The 12,654-nt window shown below is 40.5% G+C and overlaps 1 protein-coding gene across 1 annotated transcript in view; it reads right to left on the bottom strand.

Moving 5' to 3' along the window:
• Nucleotides 1-377: 377 nt before the first annotated feature.
• LOC148942583 (uncharacterized) overlaps nt 378-12,654 on the bottom strand; it is a 37,695-nt gene continuing 25,418 nt past the window's right edge. Inside the window, exon 4 of the mRNA XM_089102260.1 lies at nt 378-2,430. Within this exon, the coding sequence (XP_088958386.1) occupies nt 690-2,430 (1,741 nt within the window). The 3' untranslated portion in view covers nt 378-689. The remainder of the gene's footprint in view (nt 2,431-12,654) is intronic.

The following is a 12,654-nucleotide window of genomic DNA, read 5'->3' as shown; positions in this document are numbered from 1 at the left end:
CTTCTTTAACCACTGTCAATATTGCAATATTGGCTTGCAATATTCTCATCTTAATTCTTAGATTTAGGTTCCAATTCTGTCACTTTGTCAACTACAAAAAACAACCCACGACTTGGCTATTTCACTTACTGCATCCATCTTTACTGCATCCATCATCTTTACTAATTATAATACCGAGATAATTGACACTACCAGAGAATCTTTTCAAGAAAAAATAAGCAGTCCCAAATATGTGGTTTAATTTCGCATTCCACGCCCATAACTAAAATTGCTCTTGCGATTCTACAACAAACAGTATATTACTTTTCAATGATAAATTTAGTATTTTTTTTCTCATTCTTAATTTCCTAACGATTATTATTACATAAATTCATGAATTATCAAATTTGTATATTTCTCACAGCAATTCATTGTAACTAACGAAATTTCTTTACGTGAAATTACAGAGGATTACGCAAACTAGTGCTTGAGCCTCCCACCGGATCGCTAGTGGTTTTAACATAGAGATAGAGAAACTTGCACATCTTTTGACATAAAGTTCTTACAGTTGATAGCCTCTTTACATAGCCCTAGAGTACGACGTACACAGGGGAAGAAGGAGGGGCCGCGGCCCACCCATAATATCCTAAGCTTTGTATTTCTTATCCTTCCCCCCCGAAATAATCCCTGTGGACGTGGCTGCTAGGGCACTAGCTTCCATACCCCACAATGTCATGGAGATTTGCCCCACGGAAGGAAGAAAAACTTGCACTATGATAGGAAAACTGCAGTGACTTTAATGTAGATTCCTTAGACCCCTCAGGAATATAACTAAATTTAGGTACAACTGCTTCTGGCTTCTTTACTGCTGCTGCCACCACAATTTCTGGTTGCTCGATCGTTGCAACCTCCAATTCCACATGTTTCTTGTTTTTCTCAAATACTTTTTTTCGCTTTTTCTTTGCTTCGGAAATAATTCTTTCTACTTCAATTCCACTCGTAGTTTCTTCATTCCGTTCCTTCATTTCAGGTTCGCCATTACTTAAGTTACAGTTGAAATCCCCTTCACTCACTTTCACTACTTCAGCTTCTTGTTCTTTTGCCTTAATTTTCTCTATTTTCACTTCCTGTTCAGTTAAAATTATTTGTTCACAAGCATCAACGTTTGTATCTAAAGTTTCCCTTTTCTCTTTATTCTTCTTTTTCTTCTTTTTGATTTTACCATTTTCTACTTTATAGTTAAATTCCCCTCCATTCATTTCTGCTACTTCCATTTCATATTTTTTGGCCTTATCTTTCTTCATTTTTACTTTATGTTCCATTACAATAAATTGTTCAGTGGTATCCAATTCTGTTTCTAAAGTTTCTTCTTTTTCGGTATTTTTCTTTTTCTTTCTTTTAATTTCTTTTATATCGTCCACATTACTGTTTAAGGATGCTACTTCATTACTATCATCTGGTACAAGAAGCTTGTCTTTCTCTTTAGATTTCTTCTTTCTTTTCGGTACTATATCTACTTCTCTAGAAGCAACATCCTGCTCAATCATGAATTCTTCTGTTTCTGTGTCATTTTTCTTTGATTTTTTCTTTTTCTTTATTTTTATTTCTTGAACAGTCACGGGATTTTTATATACCTCGATATCTGAGTAATCATTTCTATTTTCTTTTGATTTCTTTTTCCTTTTACACACCGATTCTTCTACCATTTTCGTTTCCATGTTCAAATCCACGTTGTTAAATTCCACATTTCTTTCTTTCGTCTTTTTCTTCTTCTTCTTCTTTTGGATGCCATCTTCAGTAGAATGGACTTCAGCATGTACCTCGACCGAATTCACAATTGTTACTTCACCTATACTGGAACCACTAATAAACCTTACATCAACTTCATCATTGAAACGAACACAAGGCTTCTCTATCCCCTCCTTTTTCATCTTCTTCGATTTTTCAAGAATTTCATTCGTTTCATTATCAATCTCTTCAATTCTTCGTTTTCGTCTCTTAGTTGTTTCTGTCTCAAATTCAGAAAGTAAATTGACAAATATATTAGGCTTGCTTCTTTGCTCTAAACTGGGTTCAAACCCATACCCTTGCGGTTGCTCAGTTACTCCAACAGAACCATTATATTTTGAAGATACTTCATCTTCCTCTGGTTTATACCCCAATCCAAAACCAGGTCTATCACTAACTTCGTCATCCCTAGGCTGACTGCTCATGTTCACCTTCAGTTTTGCTAATTTACTTTGAAAGTATTCATTAATATTGCCTCGTTTGATTGTAGTCACTCCATGCGAGTTTGATTCCTCACCCATTTCTTCCGACTCTTCATATTCAATTTTGTTTTCTTTCCTCTGTATTTCTTCTTCTTTCTTTTTCTCTCTTTCGCCAAGTATACATTTCAAATCTTCTTGGGAATATCGGCTCATGTCTTTCCCACGTGTGAACTTGTGATAGCTAAAATAATATATATATGAGATGTAAATTTATACTTGAAATAATTTAGAATATAAAAATACAAAACTTAGAATAAATAATACAAAATGAAACTTAACTCAACAAAAAACACAATTTCTGAGGCTTCGGGCACCCCAGCATTTCAAGTAAAGAGCAACTAACCTACCTCCTATTAGCTGCTGTGAAAATATTTTGTATTGTATATCCGTTAGTATTGTTGCATAAATGGTGATAAACCATTCACTTTGTATGGACTGCAGTTGCTGGAGGACAAAAGCCTCTCCACATCGTCATATTCCCCTTGGAGCTAGAACGCTACATAAATAGCTATTCGACAGGTCTAAACAGAATGACTATTTCACAATTTTCACCTGATGGCGTTTGACCCTGACAGAGTAGGTCAAACTGACAGGACTAACATACTGCTATGGTAAGATATTTTTTCTATTTGAGAGGACGCTAGAACTTAAATTTGTGCTCTAATGACTTCTTTCTCGACATTCTACAACTACAGTTTCAGAACTAACACCCTGATTGAGAACCTTAAAACTGCTCGTTTGAGATGCTAATATTGGCCTACTCTTTAATTTCCTTAAAAAACTTTTCTGGAAAAAAAATTTGCAAAAATTACTAGGAAAGAATGGATTTATGGTTATTATTAAATGTCCGTTAAGTATTTTTTTTGTTAAGTTCCGATGGCCTCTCCAGGTCACGTAGGCAATCCAACAATATCTACGTGACCAGGGACATAAGAGAACTTCACAGACATTCACTATGGCAAATATTTGCTAGATGGAAAAGATCATGGTTGCCTAACCAGTGCATTTTAGGGACTTCTGGGGCATGCGAAAATCCAAGAACCAATAAACCCCTTGTAGAACTCTGCAGGAAACGAGCAGAGTTGCAAGCCTTATATATTCCGAACAGAAAACGAATGCAGCCTTAATAGGCTCTTGAGGCATTCCCGAACAACAAATTATTACGGCTTCATAGTGGCGTTTGAAAGATGTTGCCAAAGAATCCACACGCATTAATAATGAACGGTTTTAAACACATTTTATCAATTTAGTTTAAATACCCTTCAGATGATGGACGTTTAAAAAGTCGACACTGATAGAGAAAAATAAAAGAAAAGCAAGGGACTCATTCGCCCAAATTCAGAAGATGCAATGTGACTGTAACAAAAATTCAGCATTGCCAAAAAAAAAAAAAAAAAAAAAAAAAAAAAAAAAAAAAAAAAACATTTAGATTCTTGTTCATTTGCCGCAACTGAAACTTAATCGCATTTCGACCAATCTTTTGTGCCAAGGAAACTCAACCCAAGGGATATTAGATTATGGAAACACTCATAAGAGCTTTGCACTCATTTCTTGATTCTTGTTCACTTGGCGCAACTGTCGTCATATTTTGTCAATTGAAACCTAATCGCATTTCGACCCAAGCAGTGAATCTTTTGGCCAAGGAAATAGAACCCAAGGGGTGTTAAATTATGGAGACACTCATAAGAGCTTTGCACTCAAGCAAAGGCGGGTATGTAAAATAGCGTATTAGCAGCATAAGAGGGGTAATTCTTTGTTATTGCTTGCTGTATTGTGCGGCTTCTGTTCGTAATGCCATAGATGTGGCCCAAGCAAAGCTCTTGAGGCGAATCAAAGGGAACAGATGGTACGACTTTATCTGGAATACCCCACTGCTGGCAATGACAAATAAAATCCCCAATTCTCGTCAGCTAACCGACCAAACATTACAGCGGTTTGCCCATTTAGTTCGCAGGCCAAAACACCCGCTAGCACTCAACTTTTACCCCCCCCCCTCCGAGTATGCTTGGAAGCCCTCCCATAGAAGACCCCTGTTCAGATGGAATGACAGCCTTAACCAAAACCTCTCCAAGATTGGTATTTACCTCTAAGAAGCAGTCACGCTTGCAGAGGACCGATTGGGCTGGAGGTGAAGGATCACATCTCTCTCTATGCAGGATCACCACCAGGGCCAATATATATATATATATATATATATATATATATATATATATATATATATATATATATATATATATATATATATATATATATATATATATATATATATATATATATATATATATATATATTACTAATTTCTGGCCTGTGCCAAACGTAGTCTATTGTCTACCAGATAAGCGTACAGCATTTTGTCTGAAGAGAAAAAAGGGTAAAACTGAAATAAAGCAAAAAGTATTTTGTTGTGTATTTGCTCGGTATTTTTTTTTTGTAAGCTTGCGTTTTCTTAGATCAAAAGAGGGGGGTCACGATCTTTTCCCTTGGGGTTTCAAGCTTCATAAAAGCTCATTTTACTACTTCTGCTACAAACAGGTCATCGTAGCAACAAGTGCAGCCCCTTCCTTCAATTTAAGATTTCTTTCAAGTTCTTTTTCAACCCATTAGGGTTAAAACTTGCCAAACCCATTAGGGAAAAACCTACTTTTCGTTTAACCCCAAAAAGCACAATCTTTGTCAATCTGTTAACCTTCATCCGAAAAACGTGACCTAGCCATATTAACCTCTCTTTTCTTATAGCCTTAGAAAGTGGATACAACAAAACTTTTCGTACACCTAATTTTTTCGGGAATACTGTTGGGAATACAGTCCCCCTTCCTTAATCCTAAATGTATTTATAATTACACTTGTTTTTATTTCTCTTCCTTCTTTATTGAACAAGCTTCAACTATAATGTTGAGTCCCCTGCTTCAAGGAGGGATCTAGACGCTTCGAACGATATTAGGCCGCAAAAGAAAGAAGAACTATTGCAGCATTGGAGCACCTCGAAGACTAGAAGACGAAAACACCGACATTTGACAAATGAAACACATTAATACCATTGATCCCCACTGGTGTCAGAAAAAAAAAACACTGAAGGCACGACAAGAGACATGGATACATCATATATTACCCTTACAGTGTTGCTGCAAAACAGCTAATATATTCTCTGAGGCCAACCTGACTCCTATCAGAGGCAACGCTTTAGCGTTGCCTATAGTCAAGGCCATACGGCTCCAATGTTTTATTACTCATTTACTTTTTTTTTCCCAGAGGTAATTCATATGGAAGGGGTCGTCGTATAAACTTCAAAGGGGGCTCATTCGATGGAAATCCCTTTTGACCCTTTTCAAGGGTAAAAAGTGATTAGAAGGCAACTAACCCCCTCTCACGCCCACCTTTCCCCCAAACAGATCCAATCAAAATTGTGAGATAGCCATTTTGTTCAACGTAGTTGAAGTTCTGGAAATTAGGTCTTTGAAGATGACAACCCCCCACAACCCTCAGGGCAAGGGTTGTAAGTTATGCCCTGGGGGCATATAAGGTTTTTATAGAAAGCATTGTTGTAGAAACTTCAAAAAGGGCTGACTTGATTGGAAATTTAAATGGCTAGTGCTCTTTTTGATAGTCAAAAATGAATGGAAGACAACTAACACGCCTTTCACGCCCACCTTTTTCCCAAACACATCCAATAAAAATTTTGAGATAGGCATTTTGTTAAACGTAGTTGAAAGTTCTGGAAATTATATCTTTGAGCAGGACACTCCTCCCACAATCTCCAGGGCAAGGGGTGTTAGCTATGCCCTGGGGGTATATATGGTTCTTATGGAAGGAATGCTCGTATAAACTTCAGAGAGGGTTCATTAGATTGGAAATTGAAAGTTCTTGTTCACTTTTTAAGGCGTCAAAAGATATGAGAGGGTAACCAGCCCCCCCCACGCCTTTTCCCCAAATGCATCCAATAAAAGTTTTGAGATAGCTATTTTGTTAAAATAGTTCAAATATCATTTACGAAAACTCCGGTGTCGACACAACCTCCCCGAGCCCGGGGGGCAGGCGTTGTAAGTTATGCTCTGGGGGCATATATGATTCTTATGGAAGGGATGCTCGTATAAATTTCAAAGAGGGCTCATTTGATTGGAAATTGAAAGTTCTAGTTCACTTTTTAAGAGTCAAAAGAGATAGGAGGGCAGTCAGTCCCCCCTCCACGCCTTTTTTTCCTCAGACCCATCCGATAAGAACTTTGAGATAGCCATTTTTTTAAAAATAGTTCTAAAACCATATAACGAAAACTCCGGGGTCAACACAGCCCCCAAGGGAACGAGGGCAGGCGTTGTAAGTTATGCCCTGGGGGAATACACTTACACTTACTTACTCCATGGCGAGCATGGAAGGGATGCTCGTAAAAACTTCAGAGAGGGCTCATTTGATTTGAAATTGAAAGTTATAGTTCAGTTTTTGAGTCAAAAGAGATTGGAGGGCATCTAGCCCTCCCACTCCACGCCTTTTATCCTCAAATCCATCCGATAAGAACTTTGAGATAGCCATTTTTTAAAATAGTTCAAAGACCATATAAAGAAAACTCCAGGGTCGACACAGCCCCCCAAAGCCCGAGGGCAGGCGTTGTAAGTTATGCCCTGGGGGAATATATAGTTCTTATGGAAGGGATGCTCGTATAAACTTCAGATACGGCTCATTTGATTGGAAATTGAAAGTTCTAGTTCAGTTCTTGAGAGTCTAGAGGGATCGGAGGGGAACTAGCTCCCACCCCACGCCCCTTTTCCCCAAATGCATCCGATAAAAATTTTGAGATAGCCATTAAGTTAAAATTTTTTCAAAAGTCAGATAACAAAAACTCAGGTATCGACACAAACCCCCAGGGCCCAGAGCAGGCGTTGTAAGTTATGCCCTGGGGCATATATGGCTCTTATGAAAGGGATGCTCGTATAAAATTCAGAGAGGGCTCAGTTGATTGGAAATTGAAAGTTCGAGTTTACTTTTTAATAGTCAAAAGAGACCTGAGGACAACTAGCCCACCCCCCAAGCCTTCTTTTTCCAAACCCATCTGATGAAAATTTTGAGATAGACATTTTGTTAAAAATTGTTCAAAGGTCGGATAAGAAAAAATCCGGTGTCAATACAACCCCCCAGGGCCCAGGGGAAGGCGTTCTAAGTTATGCCCTAAAGGCATATGCCCCCCGCGCCCTTTTTCCCCCAAAGCCATCCGCTAAAAATTTTGAGATAGCCAGTTTTTTGAAAATTGTTCAAAAATTAGGTAACAAAAACTAGGTTGACGGTACAACCCCCCAGGAACCGGAGGGTAGGTGTGGTAAGTTTTGTCCTGGGGGGGTATATGGTTCTTATGAAGGGATGCTGGTATAAACTTCAGAGAGGGCTCATTTGATTGGAAATTCAAATTTCTATTTCAATTTTTAAGAGTCAAAAGATATCCGAGAGCAACTAGCCCCCCACCCACTCTTTTTTTCCTCGAGCCCATCCGATAAAAAATTCAAACTAGCCATTTCATTAAAAATAGTTTAAAGGTCAGATAAGAAGAACTCCTGTGTCGACGCGACCTCCCAGGGCCCGGAGGCAGGCGTTATGAGTAATACTCTGGGGGCATATATAGTTCTTATGGAAAGGATGCTCGCATAAACTTCGAAGAGGGCAAATTTGATTGGAAATTGAAAGTTCTTGTTCACTTTTTAAGAGTCAAAAGAAATCGGAAGGCAACTAGCCCCCCCCTCCACATTCTAAATGCATCAAACAAAAATCTTGAGACACACATTTTGTTAAAAATAGTCCAAAGTTCAGATTAACAAAAACTCCGGTGTCGACACGCCCCCCCAGGGCCCTGGAGCAAATACGTTTTGTTACTAGAATACGTTTCAGATCGCTCAAATAGCAGCCTGGACGTCGTCCAAGTATAGCTTGATTTGTGAATTTCTCGTAGTTTTTCTGCTGTGAGGGAGCGTATAATCGAAAATTTGACTGTCCTAGTTTTCATTAGTGCACTAACGATGGCATTAAAGTACGCAAAAGCTGACTTATACGAACTGAATTCATCTCGTCTGGCAGTGGCGCCATCTATATTCGTTAACTTACGGCTCTCTCGACTGTTGAAAAAGCCGCCAGATGCCACTACAAGTCAACAGCGATCCAACCGTAGCCACAGAGGGAAAAGAGCAGGCCAGAGAAATAAAAATTGTGCTATCCCTGTTCTTGTTTCTAACACGAGAGCGAGGTCTCTCAGAACGACAAGGGAACGTATTCTGACAGTAGTTAAATGCATCCTTCCTAGTAAAATCCCTCCTACGCTCCGTCCGTGGTATGATGACGCAGTATCGTCGCTGTCAAGTACCCCACCTCCCCTATCACCTGAGTTTTTCTTTGGGAAGTACAGACTGCCCAATATTCTAGTAGTAATGCCCGATCACTAAACAACAAAACCGACGAACTTGAAGTAGTTCTCAAACAGACGAGTTCCCTCCTTGCTGTGATCACATAATGTTGGGATATTAACGATGAAACCGGGCAAATCAAAGGGTACAAGTGTTTATTTTAATACGAGATGCGACCGAGGGATTAACCGACGAAGCGGCGGGGTCGGCCTGCACTTTCGGGATGACTTACCTTGTAAATTACTTAGTCAGCCCAGTGGCTCATGCCATGAAGTAATATGGGTCGAATGCAAGCCAAAGCGCCTATCAAAGCGATATTCGTGCTTGGCTGAAGTCGTAGTTTACTACCCCGAGAGTGCAAAGAACAGGAAAGAACTGATCCAGTATATCCAAAACTGTACTGATGACCTACGCTGCAAACACGCAGCGCCTGCTTTTTGTAATCGCTGGCGATTTCAATAAGACTAATATGGCATGGGTCTCCAGCATGCTTGACCTCAAGCCAGTTGTCTCAATCACAACGCACGTCAGTGGTAGTATATTAGACCTTCTTTTCACAAACATTCCCGATTATTACGAATTACCCTGCTCTCTCGGTCCGTTGCATAACTCTGATCGTAACACACTTCTTTGGAAGGCCAAAGTTGGCCTTCCAGCACCACGTAAAGTAAAAATTCCAACTCGACCTATGAATAAGGAGGCAATTCGTTCCTTCAGACAGTGCATTGGGACGTTTGACTTTGATGAGATTTGCTCTTTGACTGATATCGACCACAAAGTTGATACTTTCAACTCTTTGATGTTATTTAAATATCATGAACATTTCCCTGAGAAAAAAAAATAACTGTTAGTGACACTGACAGACCTTGGGTAACACCAGATCTCATGATGCTTATCTTAACTCGCTGGCAGTTACATCGCAGTGGTGAAATTGTTTAAGCAAACAAACTTCGTAACTGCATTGTTAAACTGTTACGAGCAGCGCAGAAACCGTACGTTCATGACAAGTCCCGCCTCTCCTTCAAGGCGAGCCCCGCAAGTGGCACTCTGAAGTCAAGTGTCTTACCGGTAAACGTACCACTAGTGACGTTAAGATACAGAAAGATGACAGAACGCTGATAAAATCAGCTGAAGTGAACGCCTTTTTCACTTCAACCTATACTACTCACCCTTCCTTCACCGAAGCCGAAATCGAAGCCCTCATTGCTGACGTCTCTTAAGATACAATCGTTGAGGTATCCGAGTTCGCGGTGTATAAAGAACTTCAAAAGTTGAAAAACAACTGTGCTTCTTATCCAGGAGAATTGCCAGTTAAACTTTTAAGAGAACCAGTTAAAATATTCTAGGTTTCTAGCAAAACAACTCTCGTAAGTGATCAATCAGTCGTTCAAGGATCACAAGTTAACGAGTCTTTGGAAAAAAGCGCACGTGCGCGCCTTGCCCAAAGTCAAAGACCCGAAATCCAGTGATCAGCGTCGTCTGATTTCTATCACACCTAATATAGCTAAAGTGACCGAATCCTTTATTTATAGAGAGCTCCTAGCCCAAGTTCAGCCAGCCCTTGATCCGTTTCAGTACGGCTGCTTGAACGGCAGTAGTACGACGCATTATCTAGTACGTCTCTACCACCTGATTACCGAGTGTTTGGACAAAGGCAGTAGCCCCGTTGACTTGCTTTTAGTCGACTATCGTAAGGCATTTGACTTGATCCGCCATTATACATCAGCAAATAACCTCGGGCGCTAGGAAGCATATTTTGCTCTTAGTTGTTGACTTTCTGCGTAACCGCTACCAATGTGTCTATGCCTTCTTCCCATGTGACTTAAACTCTGAGCGGGCTGAACTGATGAGTGGCGCTTCGCAAGGCACTAAGCTGGCAGCTCTTTTGTTTCTAGCGGTAATTAACTACATTATCCACGAGTTTGAAAAAAAATTTCAAATACGTGGACAATATCTCCTACTTCTGAAATATCTTGCTGAAAAGTCAGACGTGTATCCCCAGTTCAGCAGTGAGATCAGTAAATCCTTTCTCGAGCAGTGTATCGTTGATGACTTCCAGTTTAATGTGAATAAAACTAAAGTCAGGAGGTTTAATCCGCTTAAGCGTGACCTCTCATGCCCGGATCCGTGGTACCCTACCGCCTCAACCTCAGTAATTCTTGGGGGTACTTTCAGTGTCAACTGTTCATTTAGTGCGCACATAGCCGGTCTAGTGAAAAAAAGTAGTTGCACACAATGGTTACTAATTACCTTGCGCCGACTGGGTTGCTCACAGTCAGCTGAAGACGGTTTATGTCACACATGTGCGCCCTATCCTAGAATATGAATGTCCTCTGTGTGGGGCCCTCAGGCTCATAGTATTGACCACCTAAGTGAAGATCTGGAGGCCATTCAAAAACGGGCAGTGAAAGTGATACTAGGCCTGAAATACAACTCTTATGAGGCCACCCTTAGTACCTTGCGACTGCCCACGTTGTGTGATAGGCGCTTGCAGTTGATGTACAATTTTGGGAAGTCCCTTCTTTCGCCCCAGAAACACCGTTCGTTGCTTCCCCCACCCGTCCTTATCACCGCCAACACCCCCCATAAAAACCAACTAGTGCCGCCAAAGTGTCGAACACCCCGTCACAGCAATTCATTCGTTCCTTTTTTTTGTCAGTTATTTAAACCACCAATGATCAGTTTTATGCGATGTACTAGACAGCGCCACTTAGTCACGGCTTCGGCCACGGGTACGATAGTTGTTTATAAAATAAATGAGTCTATGAGTCTATGGAGTGGGCGTTGTAAGTTATGCCCTGGGTGCACATATGGTTGTTATGGAAGAGATGCTCGTATAAACTTCACAGAGGGCTCATTTGATTGGAAATTGAAAGTTGTAATTCACTTTTTAAGGCTCAAAAGTGATCGGAGGGCAGCTAGCCACCCCCACATTCCATTTATTTTTTTGCTAGAGGCACTTCATATAGAACGGGTCGTCGTATAAACTTCAAAGGGGGCTCATTCGATTGGAAATCGAGTTCTAGTGCCCTGTTTAAGAGTCAAAAGTGATCGGAGGGCAACTAGTCCCCCCCCCAAGCCCTTTTCCCCAAATGCTGCTGATAATAAAATTGAGATAGCCATTTCGTTGAAAATAGTTCAAAGGTAAGTAAAGAAAAACTCCTGTGTCGATGCAACCCCCCAGGGCCCGGGGCAGGCGTTGTAAGTGATGCTCTGGGGGCATATATGGTTTTATGGAAGTAATGCTCGTATAAACTTCGGAGAGGGCTCATTTGATTGGAAATTGGAGGTTCTAGTTCACTTTTAAATAGTCAAAAGATATTGGAGGGCAACGGGCCCCCTCCCCTCTCTACGTCCTATTTTCCTCAAGGCCATCCGATAAAAACTTTGAGAGCCATTTTTTTCAAAATGGTTCAAAGATCATATAACGAAAACTCCCGAGGTCGATAGAATCCTTCATGGCCCGCGGTAGGCGTTGTAAGTTATGCCTGGGAGGCATATACGGCTGATGTGGAAGGGATGCTCGTATAAACTTCATACAGGGCTCATTTGATTGGAAATTGAAAGTTCTAGTTCAGTTTTTAAGAGTCAAGAGATCAGAGGGCAATTATCCCCCCAATGCCCCTTTTCCCCCAAATGTATCTGATAAAAAAAACTCAGGTGTCGACACAACCACCCAGGGCCCGGGGGCAGGCGTTGCAAGTTATGCCCTGGAGGCATTGATGGTTATTATGGAAGGGATGCTCGTATAAACTTCAGAGAGGGCTGATTTGAATGGAAATTAAAAGTTCTAGTTCAATTTTTAAGAGTCAAAAGAAATCGGAGGACCCCTAGCCCCCACACCGCCCTTTTTTCCCCCAAACCCATCCGATACAAATTTTGAGAAAGCCTTTTTTTCAATAATTCAAAGGTCAGATAACCAAAACTCCGGTGTTGACCCAACCCCCATGGGTCCGGGGGGCACACATTGTAAGCTATGTGCTGGGGCCGTATATGGTTCTTATAACGAACAAAAATTAATTAAAAAA

This window comes from Artemia sp. Qi Xiang Cuo, chromosome 16 (assembly GCF_049724085.1).
Source record: "Artemia sp. Qi Xiang Cuo chromosome 16, ASM4972408v1, whole genome shotgun sequence".
Taxonomy (NCBI): domain Eukaryota; kingdom Metazoa; phylum Arthropoda; class Branchiopoda; order Anostraca; family Artemiidae; genus Artemia; species Artemia sp. Qi Xiang Cuo.
The sequence above is the reverse complement of the archived record's forward strand: the minus strand, read 5'-3'. Positions and strand labels throughout refer to the sequence as shown.